This window comes from Phyllostomus discolor, chromosome 6 (assembly GCF_004126475.2).
Source record: "Phyllostomus discolor isolate MPI-MPIP mPhyDis1 chromosome 6, mPhyDis1.pri.v3, whole genome shotgun sequence".
NCBI lineage: Eukaryota > Metazoa > Chordata > Mammalia > Chiroptera > Phyllostomidae > Phyllostomus > Phyllostomus discolor.
The window spans coordinates 68,398,723-68,424,950 of record NC_040908.2 but is presented as its reverse complement, the minus strand read 5'-3'; the positions used below and the strand labels follow the sequence as shown (position 1 = coordinate 68,424,950).

At 43.8% G+C, this 26,228-nt stretch overlaps 1 protein-coding gene across 3 annotated transcripts in view; it reads left to right on the top strand.

Moving 5' to 3' along the window:
* The window catches only part of VWA3B (von Willebrand factor A domain containing 3B), a 199,950-nt gene extending 176,431 nt beyond the window's left edge, over positions 1 to 23,519 (top strand). For all 3 annotated transcript variants that reach the window (XM_036030068.1, XM_036030069.1, XM_036030070.1), the window contains 5 exons: positions 5,763 to 5,874; positions 7,608 to 7,732; positions 8,738 to 8,875; positions 11,173 to 11,273; positions 23,204 to 23,519. In XM_036030068.1, the coding sequence (XP_035885961.1) occupies positions 5,763 to 5,874; positions 7,608 to 7,732; positions 8,738 to 8,875; positions 11,173 to 11,273; positions 23,204 to 23,459 (732 nt within the window). In that variant the 3' untranslated portion in view covers positions 23,460 to 23,519. The remainder of the gene's footprint in view (positions 1 to 5,762; positions 5,875 to 7,607; positions 7,733 to 8,737; positions 8,876 to 11,172; positions 11,274 to 23,203) is intronic.
* Positions 23,520 to 26,228: the final 2,709 nt, after the last annotated feature.

The window sequence follows — 26,228 nt, the reverse complement described above, 5'->3', positions numbered from 1 at the left end:
TGATTATACTCATTTAGAATTTTGAGAGGTATCTAGGCATAGGTTCTAATAAATGGCTTGCCTGTCATGTTGATTAACTCTAAAGGGGGAAAAGGCCTTTCTGGAAGCGATGTGACATCTTTCTGAGATGACGTGTTGTTATCCGTCCGGAGGCAGAGAGGCCAGGTGGCACCTCGGTGGCCAACTGCACCGCCCTGGTGGCTGATGCTTGCTGTGAGTCTTGCTGGTGTGGAGCAGGTGGCCCTGGAGGTTAACCTTGTGTAAAGGTAACCTTTATGGAAGTTTACCTTTATGTAAAGGTTTTAAGTAACAATTTATTTAATTTGTCATGTTCCAGACTCTTGCACTTGTAAATCCTATCAATAATTCTATCATGGATCTGCTGGAAAACTCTACGTGGCTTTTACCTGACTGTAGGAAAGTGGTTTGGGCATCTCTTTGGAGTCTGAGAATGGGAGACTGCTATTTATGTTCATCGTTCCGACTGGTACATTTCCCTCAAATTGTAAAAACCGCAAACAAGGATTCATTCTCATGTTCCTGTCCCTGTTTACAGGTCACCTGACAGTTTCTCCCGTGGTGCAAAAAGTCCTAATGAGGCCCTGATGCAGACACTGGCCCGCAGTGTCCAAGTCATTATGCATGAAAAGAGACATTCACATGGACTACTGAGTCCGTTGGAGAAAAAAGGACAGCATGGCTTTTCTCTCAAGGGGAGCAAAAGCCTTAGTTCTTGCCATGAATGGCCTTTATTGGGCACATTACATGATAGTCCTCATTTACTATGCACAGGTTCACATTAGGTGGTTACCTTTTACAGGAGACAAAGGAGAAAGCGCTGCTAATCACATCACAGAAGAAGGATATTTGCAAATGCAAAGGGAAAAGTGGTTGAACTGGTTATGGTTACATTCATCCTTGGAAGGTTTAGCGTGGATTTTAGGAAGTTACTTTGCAGTAAATATTTGCTGTCTCAAATCAGGGTGAGGGAGTTTTTTAGCAAGGGCAAGACTCAAAACAACCGAGGCACATTGCAGGCCTGATTCCCCATGGGAGAACCTATCTATGGACATGGGTCCTGTGCATCTTCGAATGGGAGCTGGGCCCACACCACGCAGAACAGTCTCCTAAAAGGCCTAGACTCTCCTGGACAAAACTGTGTAACTAGAGGAGGTTAGAGATCATTTCATCCCCTCACTTTGCAGGTGCAGAAACTGAAGCTCAGGAAGATTACAAGTTTGCCCAAAGGCACACAGCCAGCTGGGAAGCACTCAGCCCTGGTTCTCCTGTGTCCTGGTCCAGGCTCCTCCCTTCAAGGCCATTCCAGACTTCAGGCCATTCTGCATCTCCCATGGGAAGGCATGCTTAGGTCCCTCCTCTGGGTGACACCCAGGAACAAGCAGATAACATTCACCATAAACCAGTAATGCTGACCTACTGGCTGCATTAGTAAAAAAGAAATTCCTTGAGAAGGGAGGTACCCAAGCAAAAGCCAGCTAAATGGGAACATCATAAACCAAAGGGTAGTGCTCATCTGGCATTTTTGTCCCTGCATAGGCCACATAGGCTGAAGATTTGATAATATCCAACAATTCCTTCAAGAGACTCTAACTCCTTAATTCATTATTTCTTCACTTCTGAGGACCTGGCTCTCAGTTTTCATCTCCCAGGAAATCAACCATACTACCACTTGTTTTAATGAACCTGGAAAGCATGTCCAAACAGGTCTGACTGAGAGAGGCTACCAGAGAACCCAGGACATCAGGGCACCATGGAAGCCAGCCCACTTATATCCAAACTGCCCTGAACTTGAATAATGACCCAAGAGCAAATTGTGCTCAGACCATCTGAAGTTTTTTAAGTTTTTGTAGTCAATTGCCTCATAAATTAGAGACTTTCTTAAGTGGAATCTTATAGATGACCTCATAAAATATGCATTTAATAGTTTATTTATGACATAGCTTTAGCGCTGCAAGCAAATGACATCAAAATACGTGTGAAAATACCTGCTGTCGGCTTTGTGTTGTGGAGGAGAGGGGCGTTTGACGGTCTGCAAAGAGGAGGAGCTGAAGAATGATGCTGCTGGGCAGTCTGGGAAGAAAGACTAATTTCTTTGAGAAACCCAAGAATTAATAACTTAATGATCAAGAGAGGGAAAAAAATCTAGGAAGGAAAACCCCCAGTTTCTATAATGTAGTGATTTGAAGAAAAAGGCATGTTTGGTTTATCTTTCTTTCTTTCTTTCATTAGTTTACTTTTTTTTTTTAATATATTTTATTGATTATGCTATTACAGTTGTCCCATTTCCCCCTTCACTCCCCTCCACCCTGTGCCCCCTCTCCCACCCACCTTCCCCCCCTTTAGTCCATGTCCATATGTAATACTTATGAGTTCTTTAGCTTCTACATTTCCCGTACTATTCTTGCCCTCCCCCTATCTATTTTCAACCTACATTCTATACTACTTATTCTCTATACCTTTTCCCCCTCTCTCCTCCTCCCACCCCTACTGCTAGCCCCCCCTTGTGCCCTCTATTTCTGTGGTTCTGTTCCTATTCTAGTTGTTTACTTAGTTTCTTTTGGTTTTGCTTTAGGTGTGGTTGTTAATATTTGTGAGTTTGCTGTCCTTTTACTATACATGTCTTTTCTTTATCTTCTTTTCTTAGATAAGTCCCTTTAGCATTTCATAAAGTAAGGGCTTGGTGATGATGAACTCCTTTAATTTGACCTTATCTGAAAAGCACTTTATCTTCTCTTCCATTCTAAATGAGAGCTTTGCTGGATAGAGCAATCTGGGATGTAGGTCCTTGTCTTTCATGACTTGGAATATTTCTTTCCAGCCCCTTCTTGCCTGTAAGGTCTCTTTGGAGAAATCAGCTGATAGTCTGATGGGAACTCCTTTGTAGGTTACTGTCCCCTTATCTCTTGCTGCTTCTAGGATTCTCTCCTTCGTTTTTACCTTGGCTAATGTAATTATGATGTGCCTTGGTGTGTTTCTTCTTGGGTCCAACTTCTTTGGGGCTCTCTGCGCTCCTTGGATTTCTTGGAAGACTGTTCCCTTTGCCAGTTTGGGGAAGTTCTCCTTTATTATTTGTTCAAATAACTTTTCCACTTGTTGGTCTTCCCCTTCTGGTACCCCTATAATTCGGATGTTGGAACGTTTAAAGGTGTCCTCGATGGTCTTAAGCTTTTCTTCGATTTTTTGAATTCTTATTTTATCATGCTCTCCTGCTTGGTTGATTGTATCTTCCTTCTGGTCCACTGTGTTGTTTTGAGACTCAGATTCCTTCCTTTCACAACTGGCTCTTCTCCGTGTGTCTTCCTGCATCCCTTTTATGGTAATCTGCATTTTTTCATGTAATTTGGATCCAAAATCCACCAGTTCCGTGAGCTTCCTGATCACCAGTGTTTTGAACTGTGCATCTGATAGATTGGCTATTTCTTGGTCACTCAAAAGGATGAGTCCTGGGGGTCTGATCTGTTCTGCTGGAAACATGTCTTACGTCTTTCCCCGTCTCTCCTATTATTTTACTTATTTATTTATTTTTTCTCCAGTCTGGTTGCTCTGGTTACGGTGGGGGGTGGAACCTTAGGTGTTCACCAGTGCTGGGCGCCCCAGTCGCTAGCTTGTGACGTTATATGTGGGGGGCAGGGGCGGGAGCGGGGACAGGAGGGATCAATGGCGACCCTTCCGTTCTCCTGGAGTCAGACACTTCCCTGGGCTTCTGGGCCGTGAGCTCTGCCCTGATCCCCAGTCACTGCCCCGCTGATTCCCCCAGCCGCTGCTTGCGTACTCAGGGATCACCACTGCACCGCTGCGCTCTTGCGTCCCGGATTGCTGTTGCGCCGATTTTGTGCCAAATTTCTCCCAACCTACGCGCGCCTGCGACCCGCGCCAGCCCCGCGCCCGCTCGGCTCGTCGTCCCCTACCAGTCTGGATGTACAGGTCTACTTCAACTTCTAGGCTGTCCGACTTCCATTCAGATAAATCCTCTGACAGTTCTGATATTATGACTGCAAATCATTATTGTAAATTATTGTGATTCTGTTCTTGGTTGTGCGAGGAGGTACGGTGCGCCCACCTATTCCTCCATCTTGCCGGAAGTCTCCTCATTAGTTTACTTTTTAATTGAATTTATTGAGGTGACATTGGTTAATAAAATAATATGTTTCAGGTGTACAATTCTATAACACATCATCTGTATATTGTATTGTATGTTGACCACCCCGAGTCAAGTCTCCTTCTGTCACCATTTCCCACTCCCAACCCCTCTCCTACCTCCCCCACCCCTTTTCCCTCTGGTAATCACCATACTGCAGTCTGTCCATGAGGAATTATTTTCCTCACCCCTTCACTCTCCTCACCCAGCTCCCAGCCCCTTCCCCTCTGACAGCTGTCAGTCTGTCCTCTGTCTCTGTGAATCTGTTTCTGTTTGTTACTTTACTGAAGCTTCTGTACTCACTGGCTCTTGTCATCCATGGTGTGCAAAATATCATGTGCATTCACGTGGAGCAAACCATAAATGGCTGCCATAAAAACCGGACTTATGGAAATAGAATTTTGACACCATAAAAATCACCTATTTCGATTTAGAAATGTGTAGTAAAACTGGCTGAGCTGTCCACCACCACAGCCCAGTGTTTGCAATTTCCATCACCCCAGAAAGGACCTCAGGCCCACTTGCAGTCGATCTGTTTGCACCCTCAGCCTCTGTAACCAGTAATCAATAAATTTGCCTTTCTTTACATATTATATATGAATGGCTATGTAATATTCTTTGTGAGCATATACCTTTGCTTTTTCTGAAACTGCCTGGTGAAATCTTCCCAGGGAGATTATGACTGAGCTGGGCTTTGAAGGGATCATCTGAAAGAAGAAGGAAGGACCTTGCTCATTTTTTAAATCTTTGTTTCTCTGTGTTCTTCAGATTGAATAATTTCTGTTGATATGTCTCTCCTGTCATATCAATTCTGCTACTGAGTCCTTCCAGATGTTTTTCCTTCTAAAATTTCCATTTCATTGTTTTTATAGTTTCTGTTTCAAAAGGGGAAGGGTTTTCAGGAACATGCATAAAGGACACATGGACAAACCAAGGGGGTGTGGGATCAGGGGTGGGGGGTGGTAATGGCCGAGGTGGGAGGTAGTGGTAGGGGATGGAGACAACTGTACTTGACCAACAATAAAAAAAAAAATGCCACTCTTCAAAAGCGCTTACTTTTACATCACAGGCTATGGTTATAATTGCTGATTTAAAGCCTTTATCTGGTTATTTCAACAGCTGGGTCATCTTAGCATTTGACCTATTGATGATTGCTTTGTGCCTTGAGAACTGCTCATATTGGCTCGCTCTTTTGTGTGTTGCATTGTAGATTATATAATGGGTATATTGGATATTGTGTTTTAAGACATAACTCTACAATTTAAAATTCTATTAAAATTTAAAATTAAATTCTAAAATTTAAAATATTAAATTCTGTTGAAATTATCTGGAAAAGGCTGGCTTTTTTTGGTTTTGTTTTGTTTTAACAAAACTTGATTAGGTTTAGAGAGAAAATCCTGTCTCACTCTCTGCAGGCAAGGTTCTCAGGTCAGTTGAGCATTGAGAGCCTCTTCCCAACAACAGAGGCAGGAAGTTCCCCAGAAGCAGTGGCCACTGCACGTGTGCCCTGTGGTTCTCAACAGAGAACCCGAGGTACCTAAATGTGTGACTTGCACTGCCTGTATTGACTTTTTCTATCAATTATTCATGTTTTATCTTTCAGCAACAGAAATTTCAAGGAAACTCAACAAAGAAAATCAAATCCAAAAAACTGGATCACCTCAAAGGCCAGAAAGTTATCGCAAGATGTGATGAAAATGGCTTTTATTTCCCAGGTAGACATATTATTTTGTGAGATTTCTTTGTTAGACAATATGTTATTGGAGACTAGAAGTTCTCAAACTGTGCTTCCCCTAGAACATGGACATTTCATAGCTACTGGAATGCAAAGGAAGTGTAGAAAATAATGAGGCTCTTCTCAGAGGCACATCAGTGCAGGGCTGTTTATTAAGTGTTAATGTTAAATGGTGTGGATTTTATCAGGGAGCCACATTTAAAGCAGGGAGGAATACAGTCACACTTGAAGTTTTAAAAAGGGTGCTCCCCCTGCTGTGTGAAGAGCGGGTAAGGAGTGGGTTGGGATGTGACTCGGGGCCTGGCTTGGGCCATGAAGAGATCGTGGGACCTACCGCAGATGGTGGCGTGGACAGGAAGACAGCAAGGTGTGTCTGGGACACGATGGATTGTCAGTGTGCTGCCTCTGTATTGATGTCTCAAAGTCTCCGTCTCTAGACAGATTTCCTCTTTAGACTCAGAGTTAAAACAAGAATGTTATGTTTAATTAAATCTTTTTTAAGTGGGGAAATGCTTCAGCAGGAGTTGGTTTCTAGTAGGCATATGTGTAGAACTGACAACTAGGGCATTTCCTTTGAAATTTGATAAACATGTTTTGGAGTGAATTACAGAAGTGCATCTATGGGTCTGAGCATTTGAGATGAGCTCACAGACTGAGACATGGAACTCTTCTTTGCAAGCACAAGGCCCACAAACCTGCCATTTCCCTGGGGCTTAGGTTTGCTGGGAGGTGATTATAGGAGGCTCTCCTGCTTGGTCTTCTGATTTTGAGCCTTGGAGAGGGGTCCAAGGCAAATTTGGCAGTTGAATGAAAATGCTAAAAATGACTGGATTGCAAACAACTAGATTAAAGGCTTGGGATCAGTTTTACTGGCCAGGATCCCAGAGAAAAGTAAATTGGCTCAAAGTTTTCCTCAGCATCATCTCTGCGTGATTAAAAAAAAATTGCTGAAGACTTGTTGCTGCCAGTCTGGGGAAATAGAGGAAAGGAGTCTACCTCCTTGCCTCTGAGCATCCTGATAAACCAGGTCATCAGCTTGTCATGTCCATTCTGAACAATATGGTTATTCCTTAAGTAGATAATGCACATAGACCTTGGAACACAGTGAGTCAGACAGGATCCCTGCCCCAATTCCCAAGGTGGCAGCGACAACCAGCCAGCTCTGGGTCCTCATCCCTTTGGGTTGACATTTTAGGGAAGCTGTGGGATGTGCTCCGACCTACTTACCTCTGCATTTACCTAACAAAAAGCTGGTGGTGAGAGTTGACATTTCCTTTTCACTTCCATAATTTAATAACATTGATTTTCAGTATCGAAGCATTGATTTTCAATATGTAAGCATTAGATGTTGAAGGGAACATGGCTAAAATAAATAAATAGGGAAACCAGATGGTAGGAAGTGTCCAGAAAGAAGGTATTTGTTTCTAAGAATGGCATGTCCCATCAGGATGGCTGCTAGTGACCTGCATGAGTAAGCATGTGCGCGTTTTCCAAGCGCCCAGCTTAGCGGAGCCCAGACTGGAGCACTGTACTCCCCCGCTGCACTCCCCCTGCCTTCCCATTGTATGGCGTGCAGTGCGATCTGGTGGAGAAGTCAGGGGTGTACTGATCTAGACAGGCGAAGTGTTATGATTCAGCCCAGTCAACAGCATGGGGTCAGCTTGAGGGAACAGACATTACTAGTCTTCACTTTTTAACTTTGATTCCTTCCAGGCATTGTGAAGAAGTGCATAAGCCCCACCCATGCACTGGTGGGCTTCAGGTATGGAGACACCAAGGTTGTGCCCATTTCCTTCATCACGCCTGTGGGGGGCGCCATGCCCTGCCCGCTTCTCCAGGTACCTGCTCTAGCACCTGTTTGGGTCCTTTTTCACCATTCCCAGTGCTCTGAGGACAATGCAACTTCTGTTGGGCCCTTTGCTGAGCTCTGATTGGGCTCCTGCCAAGGGCATGCACTTGGACAGGTAGAGCAATGGCCCCTGTTCCTACAACCCCTTGCCTAGAGATTTCTTTGCTCATGGCCCTGATCTGCTAACACTTTACAGATCATAGATGATCCAAGAATGGAGTTGCTGTAGCTGCTACTGCTCTTGAAACTGGAACTGGAAAAGAGTTTAAATCTACTAAAATAGATTTAAAACAAGGGCAGAGGGCATGCTTTCCTTGATACCAAACCAGAGAGTAAAGAGAAAGCTCCCCAGAATGCCACTGCTGTGGACCCTTGGAGAGCATGAGCCAGGAGAAAAGCACTGAGCACATTCAGAGCATGTCACCTGGCCGTCTGTTCCCACTTCCCTAGGCCTGGCCCAGGATACACGTCAGTGCACTTTCTCCTGACTAATGCCCCGCAGCCTCTGTGTGTCCCTTCCCAAGGTGCCCTTTTCTGCTAGGAGCTGTCTGTGTAACTTTTACCCATGGAGTCCAGCTGTGAGCTTAGAGCAATGTTCAACAAACCTGCTCCTTTCCTGGGTCTGTATGACAGCCCTTCCCGTACATGAAGACAATGTTCTTACCTCTCTGGTCTTCAGGTAAAGCACTCCAGGTTCCCACCACCAGGCTTGGCAGGCTATGTTTCCAGGCCCCTCCCCATCTTGCTGGTGATGCCTAAGGCCCTAGGTTGGGTGAAAAAGTGCTGCTATATACAAGGTGGCTTCCCCAAACTAATCACTAAATTCCAGGTGTGGCCCAATGAGTACAAAGAATTTTAAAACTATTGACTTTCTGAGAAAAAGATTATGTATATAAAATTTAGAATCCTGGAGTATTTAAAACAAGCTTATATTAATGTTGTCTATACCATCAACAAGCAAAATGTACGCTGTGAAATATGATCTGACCTACAGGTTGGAGACTATGTATTTGCCAAAATTGTGATCCCCAACGGATTTGACTTCTACGTCCCTGCCATTGTCATAGCAGTTCCAAATCCAGATGTGGCCGAAGACAAATTCTACACAGTTTTGAAGAGTAACAACCGGAGAGTAAGTAGAACTGCATTTGGGAAAGGACTGTCCCAAGGCAGGAAGTGGCTTCTGTGCCCCGCCATTCTTGCGGCCATGCCCAGCTCCTTCCTGGCACTGCAGGTGTCTTGAACAAATGATTTTCCTGGCTGTGTCTGTTCCCCCTGCAACTCAGATTCTGACCACTCTGCGACATAAATCTGCCCTTACTAAAAGAGCCTTGTCCTCCCATCCCCGCCTCCCACTCCTCCGTCAAATGGCCTTCTTAGGCCCCATTCTGTATTCACAGCTGGGGGCATACTTGTCTTCTTCAGGGTCCCTCCTGTTCTCACAGCTCCACTCTCTCTCTCTTGCTTCCCTGCTGCTGCTCAGAAAGCCCCTGCCCTTATGCTCCCCTGCCAGTCCTCCCAGTGCATTGTTCCTAAAAGTTTTAGAAAAAATCTGTATTTGTTTACTAATCTGACAACATCACTTGCCTGCCTGATGCCCCTGTCCCCACAACACACACTTCCCTCAGCCTCAGACAAAGTGCTGCTTCAGGGCATGAGTATGGTACAGGGACTGCAGCCAACATCTAGTAACTGCGTGTGGCTCCAGGGCCCCTGGAAACACGGGGACCACTGTGCAAAGTATAGGATTGTCTGTCCACTATGCTGTGCACCTGAAACTAATACAAAATAATAGTGAATGTAAACTGTAACTGAAAATTTTAAAGAGAAGAAGCAGAGAAAAGAAAATGCACAGCTTGACGCCAGCATGTTTTGGGCCTGCCATGTGGGCTTGGCCCCCAACCCCGCAGGCAGCCGCCTCCTGAACCCAGTGGCTTTCCTAGGGCCCTGGGCTGTCCCTTTTCCTGGACGGCCCTTCCCATCCTTTTGCCATGGACACTTCTGTCACTTGAAAGATTCTACCTAGTTGTGGCTTCCTGCTCAGGCCCGCAGGGTCCCCTGTCCTGCCCTCTCCCCACACTGGCTTCCTCAGCAACCCCCCAGCTCCTTAAAGGCAGGAGCTTCGGCCCCATCATCTCTGCACCGTGACACAGCTCAACAAACAGAAGGTTCTCACAATTCAGTTGCTTTTTAAACTATTTGAATAAATGACATTTCTAATGGAAAGAACTTAGCTTGGGTGGACTACTTAATGTCTGGAAAATAGATTGGTGAGCAAAAAAGAGCAAATAAAAGCACAGTGGCTAACTTTATTAGGCCACAGGTACTAATCCAAGTGCTTTACCCATAGTGGGCAATTGAGTGTTCAGAACCTGTGAAGTGGGAACTGTCATTACCCACATTTTCGGATAAGGAAACTGAAGCAGAGAGGTTCAGCCGCACACAGGGTGAGTGTGGAACAGGCAGCCTGACTCCATGGTCTGCACCCTAAACCTCTGTGTCCAACTATCTACTCTATGGAATAAAAATATCTAGTCAGTTCTCGACTGTAGTATGAGGATATTTGCCAGGGAAGGTATCATGGGAAATGAATTCTAGGATTAAGGGCAAAGGGTGAAGACCGTCAGAGCCAGTGGGCCCAGAGGCACCAAATTGCAATCTGACAGAACAAGAGGGAGAAAAGGTGCCTTCTCCTCAACCCAGAAAAAGCCCTGAGAAAAAAAAAATGGACTTTTCTGGAGCTGTTTGGATGACAGCCATGAGGCAGCTGGGAAGCGCACCAGGTGGCACTGCTCTGGGCGAGTCTACCAGGCGAGAGAGGAGAAAGCAAATCAAGGAATGATTGAAGAGACATTCTCGGGCCTGTCCCCAGGGTGTGGAGAGGGATGAAACAGTTGACTGACTCAGCATCTCTGAGCAAGAGACTCAGAGCCCAGGAAGGACCTTGGATTTACCCACAGGGCAGTGGGGCCCTAGAAACCAGAGCAGCAGTCAGGGTTGTGAGGGCAGGGAAATGAACACTGGAAACAGTTCTGATAGAGATGCTGGGAGGCTCATGGGGCTGAAGTGGGGCATTCATCAGGGGGTGATGGTGATAGTTTATAAGACCAGGAAAAAGATGGCCAAGGCCAAAATAAAGATGGGACGATGGTTATACAAACAATGTGCAGGCCTGTACCCACCGCATCTTATGTGGACGGACTTGGCAAGTGATCCAGGATACAGAGAAATGACAGAGAGGACTCAACGATGATTTTTGTTCAGTATATAATTGTCAAGCTAGGCTCTGTATTTAAACTGCACTCTCAAATATCACTCTGAATAGGATAATGGCTAATAGCTATCATAATGGGTTGAGCTAGAATAAAATTACATCTGAATTGTGGACATGTCTGATTTCAATTGAGTTAATCTTTGGTATTATTACAGGAATTTTGCCCGCGGAGTGCACTTATTAAAATCAGCCAAAACAAGTATGCTCTTTCCTGCTCCCACATAAAGTCACCCCCAGTTCAGGAGGATCCAAAAGTGTAAGTGCACATAATGTTCTACTCCCTGAGTTTTATTTATATCTTTGCACCTTTAATCAGGATCTGAGTTGAGATTAATGATCTCTAAGTACTTGGGGAGAAAAGCAGAGGGGTGCAACTTCCTGCTTGAAATGCAGTTCTATAATTATTCTTCCTTCAATATCACACCTTTTATCTCCTGGTTACTTGTCCATCAGGTTCTAATCTCAAACCTAACATTATTTTACTGACCTTTCAGAAAAGCATTCTTTCTGTCATGGATATGAAGGAATTACTCTTTTATTTGTAAGGATTCAAGGCTTTCTAATGAAGTCTATAAAGCAAAGGTTAGATGAGGTTACAGTTGGTGCCACTCACCATCTGCCTGTCCCCTTGGGGGCCGAGGGTGAGGTGCTGGCCCTGGCTTGCCTGTACCCAGGTGAGTGTGTGGGGTGGGGTGGGTGGTGGTTTCCAGGGGCTACAGGAGGGTAAATACATTTTCATCTGAGGCAGTATAATTGCTAAAGCTGGAAAAGTGAGTTAAGGAAAAAGTCAACAAGAATAAGCTGAGGCCTAGAGAGCAGAAAAAAACCCAAGTCCATGGGGTCAACCAGGGCATCGAGGCTGGAGTCAGAGCCATGACCTCGGACGCAAAGGTCCGAGCAAGGGCTGGGGAAAGGGATCCAGGAAATCCCCTCCACCTTCACTTGGAGTTTGCAGGTCACATTTGGGTGTCAACCTTCATTCTCCCAGAGGTCTCACCTTGTACTTAATAAACCATAGGACATTCGCTCCTCCATCTCTTATTCCCTCATCTGGCCTTTTGGAAGCTGTATCCTTTTGTCCTCTCATCCAAAGCTGATGAATTCACCAGGCTTCAGAGCTGTATCCCTGTGGCCACGGTCCTTGCACCATCAGCTACCCTGGATTCTTCTCTTCCCTCCTTAGCTCTTCTCCATCAATCCCTTCACCTCAGTGAAAACCCAAGTTTGCCTCCCCTATTTACACACACACATGCACCCCTGCACACACACAATAGACATCCCTGGGTGTTGCAGTGTGATCACTACCAAGCATATGCGCAGTCTGAGCCCTGATGTCTTCAGTCTCTTGCCTCCTATTTGCTCCCTAACCTTGGCTATCATCTCCCTCACCGCCCCTCTCCAGAAACTGTTTCCAAGGGGCCACTCAGGGCCTGCTCACACTGATGAACTTTGTTCCCATGGACTGTGCTTGCTTTCTCGGTTGCATTTGATGGTCAACCACTTCCTTCTTCTCTAAACACCCCATCCCAAGGCTCCTCCTCTCTCTGGATTTCCTCCCTGCCTGTTGGCTCCCACACCCATTGCTTCCAGGACTACATTTACAATAAGGAACTCATAGCTCCCTCTCCAACCCAGGCTGCTGCTGTGCCCTAGCATCCTGGGGCAGTGGGGGGTAGGGTGTAGTTTTGATTTGCAGCCTTGATAGCACAAGAAAGGGCTTTGGAACTAAGACCTGGATTGTGTCCCAGCACCCCCCTCTCCCCCCTACTTAGTTGTGTGCCCCTGGGCAGGTTGCTTATGTCTCTGAGTTTGTTCCTCATTGTAAGGTTAGGGTGGTGTGAAGACTGGGGATGGTCATTGCCAGGCCTGGTTGGTGTAAAGCAGGGGCTCAGCACTAGGTGAGAATCAGATTATTTCCGGCCATCCACCTATGTGTGCAGTCTCAAACTCCACATACCTATACTGAAGTCACAGTGGATCTTCATAAACCAGCTGTTCCCTTTTCCACCTTCCCTATCTCAGTTCACATTCCACCCACAGTTAGAGTCATCCAAGCAGAAATCTGGTGGTCATCTTGGGCTTCTTCTTGTCCTTCACCTCCCACATCCATTGGTTTCCAGGTTATACTGATCCTAACTTGCAAATATCTCTCAGCTCTGCTGGACCCAGTCTGCCTTACGTCTGACGCTCCTATTTTCTGAGTGCCCTGCCTCCTGTCTCGTCCCGACACAGTCCTAGCCTTGTCCCATGAGGCCTGAGAAGAGAAAGCTTCCTCCTGCACAAATCTGTGTGACCCCACCTCCACTTCAGCATAACTCAGGGCTGCCCTCTGTGCCCTTCCCACTCTGGCTTAGCTTCCCGTTGGAGGACCCAGGCCTGCCTCCCTAGCCTCACCTCTCCCTGGCCACCCCCAACAACCTCCCAAAACACCTCTACCCACTGGCTATACCAAACTGCTTATAGCTTTTTTCCCCATGCCAATGATTCTCAAGGTTCTGTGTCTTGGCACAGGACAGGCTAAGTACTCCCTCCCTGGAGTGCCATTCTTTGCCATTGGCCTCCCAGAAGTCCAGCATTGAACTTGAGCACCACCACCACTCTGCTATGTTCCAGAATGTGAGCCCTCCTGCTAGTGGATGCCCCCTGCATCCTGGAGAGGTTTCCTTACAGGAATCTTCCCTTGTGTGGGGCCTGCACTGCCATCACCATCACTCCTGTTGCGCATGAGTCCTTCAAAGCAGGGACTGTGTTCCCCTCCTTCCAAATCCTGGTTGCCAGTGTTCTTCTCACAAGATGTGCCCAATGACTATTTGAAAAATGAAATAATGAACAAACAAATCCTAGTGGATGCCCATCAGTGCACCTTGAGGGATACATAGTTCCATAGAGGTTCTTTCCTTAGGTGTGACTATTGAAAAGATACACTACAACCCTTCACTCTTTTTCTAGATGAGTATATTTTCATTTAAAATAATAGCATATTTTTGTTACTCTCAAAATCCTATTCAAACAGTATGCTATCCAAATTATAGTACCTTATAAAAGAATACACGTAGGTACATCTAGGGATTGACCATTTTCACTAAATTCAACATTGTCAATTACTATTTTAGAATTAACTTTTAATTCTTTCTATGTTGAGAAATGCCTTTAATTGCTCCAGGCCTTACTTAAAGCTCTTAGCTGCTATCTATCTACCCTAGCTCCTAGGGCTTTATACCACAGAAGTGTTGATTGATCCCCTAGTGTCCCCATTGTAATATCCACTGTTTTTTGCTCTACCTGCCTGCCTGCCTGCTAGCAGGAAACTGCACTTAATTCTCCTAATCAGAGGTCACAACTAACCTACTAAATTCAAACTTTAGTCTGCCTCTGTTTCTATAATCAGGGCAGGCAGATGTGACTACCCAAAATAAAGGTGGAGGTCTTGTTTTACTTTTACGCTGGGATTTCCTTCTGGTAGATCTTTCTCATCAGGAGCTCTTCCTCACTTTACCAATGTGCCATCTCCCTTTGGTCATCCTTTAGTAAATGTTCAAACCTTTATATCAAAGAACATTCAAAATTTTAAAATCCTCATGTTTTCTTTGAGGGCTACCAAAGAAATGCACTGTAGGTTTCAACTCCAGTAGGACATCATTTGACTAAATTTAACTTTAAAATATCAAATCCACTATAACCACACATTTGGGCTGGTAAGATAAGGAGTACATGGCCCCAAACAGCAGGTGGACCATGATGCTAGATATTCAGCTATCAACCCTTTGCCCTCTTTTTCTTCCCTCTTGGGGCCTTCAGTTTGGGGCAACTGAGAGTATTTTCTACAGGCTCCTCTTCTGCTTCCTAACTGAAGGTGGTACACAGTGAAGATAGGAAGGAAGCCCTTGAATGGCAGAGGGTTCAAAATTAATTGAATATGGCCAGAGCTGATACAGAGTTTCATTTCAACTCAAAATTTGACATTTGATTTTGAATGATTTGTGAAGATATTTTAGCAAAGTTGTTTTGCAAAATGTGTTATCCATTTGACTAAGTTCTTAGTTCTTGAGTAGTTGTTAATGCAAAGAGTTTTAGTATCACTGTATTTGCAATGTGAAATTGTGTGACACTGTTAGGCATATCCTCTTTCCTTTGTCAAATGATGATTGCATTCTCTGACAGCACAGCTGAGAGAGGGGTGTGTATTTGATGGAGGGAAATGACTGCCTTCCCTTCCCTTCATTTCCTTTCATGGCATCATTTAGTCATGTGAGGTCTGTTCTGAGTGAACAGATAACCTAACCTGTCTATTACTTTCTCCATTTAGAGAACACCCATGTAATTTCTCCTGTGTGATCTTCTTGATAATGCCAAGAAGCCAGGGGACCAGGAGGAATTTTCCCCTATTTGGCATGGACTCGCAGCCCTGAGTTCTCCCCTGACCACCCCTGGATCACATAAGAAGGGTGTAGCCTTGGCTGCTGAAGTGGGGCGGGGGGTGCATAGTGGGTCTGATGCTCTGCCTTCTGGTATTCTATATTCAACCACCACAGGCTGGGAACCAAGTGCACCTCCGGGCAGGGCACCTCTGTCAGGCCTGAGCTGAATATGTACCTGATGCCATGTGATGGTCTAGACTTCCCTGCCAGCAGAGCTGGAATCTACCCTCCTCTCCTCCTTGGCAGAGCAAGGCTTGGGCAGATTACCTCTGAGGCTCCCCTTTGAGAACACTCACTTTAGGGGGAGCTCTGAGTATGAGCTCAGGAAACCCAGATAGGACTAATTATTTTCTGTGTGTTCCTTGAAAATCACTGGACACCTGAAGAAGATTGTTGGGCACTGAGATCCTTAAGGCCAGGATCTCCCCCTGATGTGTGATTGCAATTGTATGATCTCAGGACATGGCTGGGCATGAGTCTGCGGGAGGGGAGACCCTCTCCCAGGGTTCTGATGCAGATTGTTTGGGTCTGTGGTCAGCTTTCAATTCCTGTCACACAAAATATTACCCTCTCATTACCTTTCTTTGAGTAGTTCAGTAATTTTCCATCAGGCTATTTGGATTTATGAGTATCTCCCAAAGGAAATTATAATTCCCATATTGTTTAACATTCCTCCCTTTTCTCCATGTAGTGTGACCTCACATTGTCTTACTGACAAAAGGGATATTAGGTCATAAATTGAAACTTCAAGACTGAGCACTACCTCTGACATTACGTGAGAAGAATCACTTCCCATAATCTCCCCTATCACTAATGATGACTTTTCCCTTTGAATGAGCTGTGCATCTGAAATCATTTAGCCTCTGTAAGTTACTACTTCCTTGGTCCCATCTGGTCAGATCAGGAACCACACTTTCATGCTGGAGCAAAGCCCTAAAAAACAAGCACTCAGCAATAAATGCTGTCTGTGAGTGTCCTGCTATCCAGAGACACAAATGTCATTGCCTGTTTTGAGAGAGTGTGCTACGGTGCCTTGGTTTTGGGAAGAGAACACAGAGAGCCAGAATTTCTTTAACGCCGAGGGCCAGTGGTGGCAATTTGAATGACAACATCCTTTTCTTAGACTCTCCCTATCCTGCCCCTTCCATTGTTAAAACTCAGGGGCCACCTGGTCCTCATCAAACATCTGTTCAGTGCCTATCCCAAAGGTCCTCCTGTTCTATCTGTTGTAAGACACCTTGCTGACATGCACACGCTTTGGGCAGAATAGAAATGAGGCCTCAGGATCAGCAAGAAGATGGGCAAGCTGACAATGCTGGAACCAAGCAAATGAGATGGATGTTGACCCAAGGAGAGCATGGAGTGGGCGTCAGCACTCTCTTCCCCAAAGTACCCAGCTACTTCTGGAGAGCCGACAAAAACACCATACCTGGCTCGCACCACCACACCAGTGTTGGTCTATTTGTCATATTATTTAACCAAATCTGTAGCCTAAAATAATTAATAGGACACTTAAATTAACTCAGTTTGGGTATAAGATAGGTCAAAAGAAAGCCACTAGTGGGGTCTTTCCAGCATGCTGATGGGGAATGTCTATGGGCGGTGAGTCAGGACTCTGGTGCCTACCCCTTTGCACAGAGGCAATCTGGGCTAAGGCGAGTGAGGTGCATGGGTGGTGGCTCAGATTTGTCACATCCCCCAATGAGAGGACATTTCCTAGTAGAATATCCTGAACTTGGTCAATGTCAGTCATTCTGGAGAGTATAATAGGGTAAACGAGCAGCATCCGCTTGGTTGTAGTAAACACTTTTCCTCAATCAAAATCCCATTCTGCTTTTTATTCTAATCATGACAACTTGTAGTAATTTATTCCTATTTCATAAGTAATGCATAGTTAATATGATTTAGAAATAAAAGCAAGAAGCAAAGGAATATAAAAACCATCCATAGACTTCTGGCCAAGATGGAGACATAGGTAGACACATTGTGCCTCCTCACACAACCAAAAGAAGGACAACAATAATTTAAAGGCAAAAAACAACCATAACTGACAGAAAATCCAACTGTATGGAAGTCCGACAACCAAGGAGTTATAGAAGACACATTCATCCAGACCAGTAGAAAGGGCAGAGACAGGCAGCCTGGCAGAGACCACTCGAGGCAAGGTGGTGGCTAGAGGACCCAGTGAGGTGGCAGATTGTGGAGCGGGGCATGCAAGGCTGCAGCTGGCCAGCAAGGCAGAAGTGGGCAGATCCAGTGAGATGGAGGATTGAAGACTGGGTGGCCCCATCTTCCCATGCAGATAAACTGGGAGAAACACCTGGGGAGCAGGATGGACTGCGCAACTCAGGGCGGCAGCACAGGGGAAGTAAAGCCTCAAACCACTGATTGAGAACACCTGTGGGGGTTGAGGCAGCAGGAGAGACTCCCAGCCTCACAGGAGAGTTCTCTGAAGAGACCCACAGGGTCTTGGAACATACACAAACCCACCCACACGGGAATCAGCACCAGAAGGACCCAATTTGCTTGTGGGAAGTGGAGAAACTGACTGAAATCTGGCAGAGAGGGGAGCAAGTGCCATTGTTCCCTCTCAGATCCCTTCCCCACATACAGTGTCACAACACAGTGACGTGGGTTACCCCACCCTGGTGAACACCTGAGGCTCCACCCCTCACCACATAACAGGTGCATCAAGACAAAAAAAAATGGCCCAAATGGAAGAACAGATCAGAGCTTCAGAAAAAATACAACTAAATGATGAAGAGATAGCCAACCTATCAGATGCACAGTTCAAAACATGGGTAATCAGGATGCTCACAGAATTGGTTGAAGTTGGTCACAAATTAGATGAAAAAATGAAGGCTACACTAAGTGAAATGAAGGAAAATGTACAGGGAATCAGTAGTAATGGGAAGGAAACTGGGACTCAAATCAACAAGTGTGGACCAGAAGGAAGAAAGAAACATCCAACCAGAAAAGAATGAAGAAACACGAATTCAGAAAAGTGAGGAGAGGCTTTGGAACCTCCAGGACATCTTTGAACTTTCCAACATCCTAATTATAGGGGTACCAGAAGGAGAAGAGGAAGAGCAACAAGTGGAAAAGTTACCTGAACAAATAATGAAGGAGAACTTCCCCAATCTGGCAAAGGAAAGAGACTTCCAGGAAGTTCAGGAAGCTCAGAGAGTCCCAAAGAAGTTGGACCCAAGGAGGAACACACCAAGGCACATCATAATTACATTACCCAAGATTAAAATTAAGGAGACAATCTTAGAAGCAGCAAGAGACAGTGACCTACAAAGGAGTTCCCATCAGACTGTCAGCTGATTTCTCAAAAGAGATCTTGCAAGCAAGAAGGGGCTGGAAAGAAGTATTCCAAGTCATGAGAGGCAAGGACCTACATCCAAGATTACTGTGTCCAGCAAAGCCACCATTTAGAATGGAAGGGCAGATAAAGTGCTTCTCAGATAAGGTCAAGTTAAAGGAGTTCATCATCACCAAGCCCTTATTATATGAAATGTTAAAAGGATTTATCTAAGAAAAAGAAGATAAAAATATGAACAGTGAAATGACAGCAAACTCACAGTTATTAACAATCACACCTGAAACAAAAGCAAAAGCAAACTAAGCAAACCACTAGAACAGGAATAGAAACACAGAAATGGAGATCATATGGAGGGTTAGCAACAAGGGAGTGAGAGGGGGAGAGAGGGGGGAAAAGTACAGAGAGTAAGGAGCGTAGATGGTAGGTATAAAATAGATAGGGGGAAGGTAAGAATAGTATGGGAAATGTAGAAGCCAAAGAACTTGTTTGAATGAGCCATGGACATGAACTAAAAGGCAGGGAATGTGGGTGGGAGGGGAAGTGCAGGGCTGAGGGGAGTGAAGGGAGGAAAATGGGACAACTGTAATGGCATAATCAATAAAATATATTAAAAATAAAAATATAAAGACAATAGTCCCACATTTCAAAAGTAATCACCATTTATATTTGATATGTATTCTTTGAGAGTGTTTTCTGTGTTGATTCTTTTTACTCAAAATAAAAATCTTTGTTTCTTTTTGTCATTGGTGACGGTTGCAAAAAATGTTTTAAAATGTGAATATGTGTCAATTCTACTGAAATCCATTTCCCTGGGGCAACTATTGAAAGACTAATGCAAAGGCTTCCATTCACCCTTGTACACGTTCACAATCTTAGTAAGAATGAAAACCTAACATACATTCTGTTTTGTAACTTTTTTCCACTTAACAATAGATTATTTGTCTCTTTGTGTGATAAGAATACCTACTGTTTCATGATCACTTGCTCAGAATTTAATTATTCAGGTGGTCCATAACTTATAAAATGTGACTGACCCCCTACTGAGGGCTAGACACACAGTGCCTCTTAGTCTTTTTGCTCTTCTTCTTGGGTTCCTTCCAAGATCGATCTTTTCCCTGGGGCCCTTCAGGTAGGTAGGTGGGCCTCTCCTCTACCTCACTCTTTGGGTGCTTTCACTATACCTGAAAAACTCCACTTCCTACCCCTACTTCCTTGTCGTTATTCTTTCTGAGAGATTATAGGTCAGAGACTGGATTGTAATGAATTCTAATCCATGAGACAGACAAAAAACCTCTGAAAGGAAAATCGTATGTATCATCCTAGTCTGCTTTGGAGGGAGGTAGCAATTTGAGGGATAATTGATGGTAATGTGGTGCATCAGACTTTAGATTTCAAGGAACAAGGCTGATAATTACAACCTGGTAGTGTGATTTCCAGATGAGTCTCTGAGAATCTGGCCTCACAGGACCTACAGGTCCACAAAGGTGCTGGCCTTATATTTAAAGGTAATTTTGGTGGTGGCCTCCTGGGAAGCCTTTTTCGAATGCTACTGCTATTGCTCAGGTCTTTTTTTATTATGGTAAAATACACAAACATAACATAAAATTTACCATTTTAATAATTTTAAGCATACAATTCAGTAACATTAAGTATACTCACATTATTGTGCAACCATCACCATTATCCCTCTTCAGACCTTCAGACCCAAACTGAAATTCTGTAACTACTGAACACTAACTCCCCATTCCCCTAACCCCCAGGCCTTAGCAACCACCCTTTTACTTCCCATCTCCATGAACTTGACTACTCTAGGGACCTCATGTAAGTGGAATCAAACAGTATTTGTCATTTTGTGACTGGTTTGTTTTACTTAGCATAATGCCCTCATGGTTCATCCATGTTATATCAAATGCTAGACTTCCTTCTTTATTATTTATTTTTTTATCTTTTGATTTTCTTTTTTTAAATGTTGTTCAAATACAGTTGTCTCCATTCCCCCCTACACACTCTTCCCAACCCCACCAACCCCCCTCTCCCACCCTCCATCCTACCCTCCTTTGGTTTGTCCATTGGTCCTTTATATATGTTCCTTGATGACTTCCCCTTTTTTTTTTGCCTGTTATCCCCTCCCCTCTGGTTACTGTCAGTTTGTTCTTTATTTCAGTGTCTCTGGTTACATTTTGCTTGCTCGTTTGCTTTGTTGATTAGGTTCCACATAAAGGTGAGATCATATGGTATTTGTCTTTTACCACCTGGCTTACTTCACTTAGCATAATGCTCTCCAGTTCCATCCATGCTGTTGCTAAGGGTAAGAGTTCCTTCTTTCTTTCTGCTGCAAAGTACCATGTTTTTCTGACTATAAGATGCACCTACCCCCCAAATTTGGGAGGAAAATGCAGTGACTCTGCTCCTGCCTCCTGTGACCCCACTCCACCACCACCACCACCCACAGTGAGCCAGGTAAGCTACATTTGGACTCTAAGACACACACCCATTTTCCTCCCAAATTTGGGGGGGAGTACATCTTATAGTCTGAAAAATACAGTATTCCATTGTGTAAATGTACCACAGTTTTTTTATCCACTCATTTACTGATGGGCATGTCAGTTGCTTCCAGCACTTGGCTATTGTAAATAACGCTATAGGTTCTTTTGGGATTCTTAGTGTATAATCCCAGAAGTGGAATTGCCAGGTCAAAAGGCAGTTCCATTTTTAGTTTTCTGAGGAAATTCCATACTATTTTCCATAGTGGCTGCACCAGTCTGTATTTCCACCAACAGTGCATTATGGTTTCCTTTTCTCCACAACCTCACCAGCACTTGTAGTTTGTTGACTTATTAATGATGGCCATTCTTACAGTTGTGAAGTGGTATCCCATTGTGGTTTTAATTTGCATCTCTCTGATGGCTAGTGATGCTGAGCATCCTTTCATATGTCTCTGGGCCCTCTGTATATCCTCCTTGGAGAAGTGTTTGTTCAGGTCCTTTGTTCATTTTTTAATTGGATTATTTTAGACTTCCTTTTTCAAAGGCTGAATAGTATCCCATTGATGTGTATATCATATTTTGTTTACCCATTTATCTGTCAATGAACACTTGGGTTGCTTCTACCTTTTGGCTATGTGGATAGTGCAGCTATGAACATGGGTGTTCAAATATCTGTTTTAGTCCTTGCATTCATTGTGGGTGTATAATCAGAAGGGGAATTGCTGAATCATATGATAGTTCTATTTTTAATATTTTGGGGGACTGCCATACTGTTTTCCAGAGCAGCTGCACCATTTTACATTCCCACCAATAGTGCACAAGGGTTCCAGTTTCTCTATATCCTTGCCAACACTTGTTATTTTGGGGTTTTGTTTATTTTCTTTTTGATAATAGCTATCCTAATGGGTATGAAATCATCAAACCAATGTTTTAATATCTCTTGGAAGTTACCTCTAGAATGTTTGAGTCAGTCTTTGATAAGTATAACACATGGTAAATCTTAATCCTTTGAAAAGGGATTTGATCAATGGAATTTTTCTCTTTAGAAATAACTAAAAATCTTTTCCCACCCTATTAATTTTCTTGACAATTTCCAAAAGGATCCGAAACAACTATCATCAAAGTTATTCAGAGTGAAGGCTGGGTGATCAAGGTAGCAGATACTGATTATGAGAACAAAATGTGTTTTAACACCAGGCGTCTGGTGTCCTTAACTTACCCTGAAAGCTCTGCAAAAGACAAGTCCCCAAAATGGTGTGCCACGATGGCACAGCTGAAATGAGGTCAAGGTGTTCCCAAGATGCCTCCTTTGAAAGACATTTCTGGATAAATAAATTGTCCAGTATATTCTTTGTTTTTTCCTACCCTTCAAAAAAATCTCTCTCCCTGTCCCTCACCTTCATCCCTAGCCTGGAAACCACTATTCCACTCTGTTTCTGTGAGTGTGGCTTATTTGAGCTTTCACATATGAGTGAGATCACAGTCTTCGTCTTTCTCTGATATATCTCACTTAGCATCATACCCTCAGGTTCCAATAATGTTGTCACAAATGGCAAGATTTCCTTCTTGTTTACTGCTAAGTAATATTCCATTATATATAAGTATTATATTTTCTTTACCCATTCATCCATTGATGGATACTTCCATTTTCTTAGCTGTTATGAATAATGCTTCAATGAACATAGGGGAGCAGATACCTCTTCAAGATAGTATTCCATTTTCTTTGGATAAATACCCAGAAGTGGAATTGCTGGATTATATGGTAGTTCTATTTTTAGTTTTTTGAGGCTCCTCCATACTGTTTTCATAGTAGTTGCATCAATTTACATTCCCACCAATATGCACAAGGGTTCCCTTTTCTCCACATCCTCACCAACACTTGTTATCTCTTGGCTTGGATCTCTCTGTAGACACAGTGGTTGTCAAGACCATGGTAACCATGATTTCTGCTCTCCAGGGAGAATGTGGACATGAGGAACTCAACATTCCTTATTAAGCCAACCAAGGAAGCTGGTGCCACAGATTTACGAGAGCTGAGACAGGAGAACCCTAGAAGAAAGAAAAAGAAGCCTGCCAAGAGGCTGCCTCTCCTGGAAGTGGCATCCTCAGACTCAGATGACCCTTTTCATGGCAACAGGTCCCAAGAGTCTTTCCCCAAGAGACACACCAAGGTGGGAGGGGGGACGGCGTTGTTTATCTCTAGAATACCCTGAAATCTCTCTCAAGAGTAGTGCACGTGAGATCACTCCCCAGTTTCTGGGCCAGTTTTGGTCCCAGTGCAGCAAAAACTCTAATATCTTAAGTCATACTGACATCCACTTCCCCCGAAAAGGTCCCCAGCCTAGGGTTTAGGAGTCAGCCAGCCTCACCTTGCTGCCACACCTCCACCTGAACAGCTCTGTCTGCACTCCTAGAACCACCCACAGCAGCAAAAGGCCGGGACCGTCACCGAGAAACCTTAAAGCAGTGTAGTAGCAGCTATGTTTAAGAGAGTCTGCATTCCTCCAGGGATTCCCAGACCTCAGCCCCTTGACACAGTGGACCTAGCCCCTCTGCAAGGTAAGGCTGCCCTCCTCCATGCCACCCCTGCTGTCCCTGTTTGTAACAAAGGTAGACTTCCCTGCCACCCCCCACCACCTGTGTGAGCTTATTGTTTGGCTTTTCTGTTTTTTATCCTGTTCTTTTCCCTGGCCTCACAAAACTGTACTGTTTTCTGGTAGACTCTCTGTGCCTAGAAGTTTAATCTGATGGATTACTATCATAGGATTTTCAAATTTTTGGAAGTTAATTATAATCCAAGCCTGAAGTCTTGTTTTAAATGGATTTTCTCATATGAATTAGAGATTTTATTATTTAGTGTTGACTGAAATTAAGACCTAGTAACTTGTATGAGAGCTGCAAGACTGAACATTCCCTATTTATTGCTTTCTGGAGATTTGTATCCCTCCCTAATTATTTTTGTCTGTAGTCTGTTGTAGGTACCTCTAATTGAGTGTGGAACCAGAATAAAGGCTCTTACATTGGAAACATTTCAAAACTATTGGGTTGTGTGTTACCGCTTTCCTTGAACATATTTTAGCAATAACATGTAAAAGTATTCAACTCTATTAATATCTTAGTAAAATTAGCTTTATTAATTTCACAAATGACAAAGCTCATTCAAGTCACTTCTAATCAATAATAGCTTTAGGGCTAGGTAATAATGGTATACAGATTAATAATAATAACTATATTGGATGCTTTTGCAAAAGCTAGGGCAGCATTCTAATACTCTAAAAATTCACAACCTCATTAAAAGTGATGCTCACATTTTTGAAAGCTAGGGAACCACCAAGTTTATGTCAAAGAAATTTAAAGAGGAATCCATTTCCAAAAATGTGGAAGGAAAAGGGACAGGAGCTCAGCATTAAGCTATAAGCAGAATGCAGTGAGGAGGGAATTAAGGAGTGAGGAGACAATCCAGAACAAGACAGGGAGTTGTGGGGTGGGGTGCTGCCACCCAGAGCCCAGGGTTTCTCCTAAGCAGGAAGGCTCTGGAGCCCAGGTTTGGTCTGCACAGTGGAGAACGGGTGAGGCAGGGCAGAAACCATTCCTCCAATGGCTGTAATTTATTCATGCTTGCGTGCATTCATGTGAGCCTGCATTCCTTTATCAATTACCCAACAAGCAATTGAGTGTTGACATTGTGTCAGGCTCCAGAGAAACCTCAGACTTTTGAATGCTCACCTTCTCTCTCTATTCTACGTTTCTTCATCTCCAGAGGAGTGCAGGTATGAAGGAGTACAGGAAAAATACACATAATAATAGTTTATTGATGTAGTGTTACAAAGCATGATATACTCCATGACATTAAGTAATATGTTCAATGTGTTATCCTTCATTGATAATACCCAGTTGATGTGCTGGGGAAAGTAGCTACAGAGTATTTGCACTTCCGGCCAATATGGAATAATAGAAAACTGAATCCCCTCCCCCATCCAAAACAAATAAGAACTTGATAAAATGTATTTAACAACAGCTTCCAAAACACTGGACATGGGCAGCAATCCCTGAGAAAGAAACAAGGTGAGACAGCCTCTAGACTGCAGCATGTGCTTCTGTGAGCGTTGCCTTGGGTAATGCATGTGTTTGTCACTGAATAAATGTGCATCTTTAGCGTGTGCCAGAAGTAATAAAAGGGGTTCAATCTATAAAAAATAATGGCTATGTGTACAGATTTTATGGCCACCCTATGTAATTACCATGGATCATAAGTCAGGGCGGGGCATCAGGGTGAAGTGATTGACAGCCACACAGAACTATGTGGAATGGGTACAAGGTTACTCCCTGAAACAGAGAGATGAGCTCTTACCAAAAGAAAAGGCACAGGTGTTCAAAAAGAGGCTGGATGACCACTTAAGTGATATAAAAAAAGATCCATGCATCAAGTAACAGAGTTGCCAACAGTGCCTCTAAGTTCAACTCCAGGAGTCTATGGATCAATGACATAGTCCATGATCAACTCAGAGCATTTCCACATAGATGAAAAACTATCCTTATAAAAGGGGGAGGAGTTATAGCCAACACAATTAGACAAGAAAAATTAATTAGGGAAATGGAATTGAAGAAGTAAAATTATAATTGCATGTGATAAAAAGTATACCTGAAAAACCTGAAAGAATCTATGATGTTGCCAACTCAAGCAATAACAATAGCTCAGTGCAGTGGCAGGAGAGAAATTTAACACACAGGAATCAGTAGTTTTCATGTACACAAACAATGAATAACTAGAAGTTGTACTGATAGAGAAAACCTCATTTATAATAGCAACAAATAATACTCTGGTTTTTCTTTACATCATATAAATGTTTCACCTTATAAAGCAACAAATAAAATAAAAAGAGTCAATTTCCATTATTTGTGGCAGTTATATTCTATAAAGGCTTTTCCAGCACTAAATTCAGCTAATATGGAAGCATTGTGCTTAGGAGAAGAACAGGACT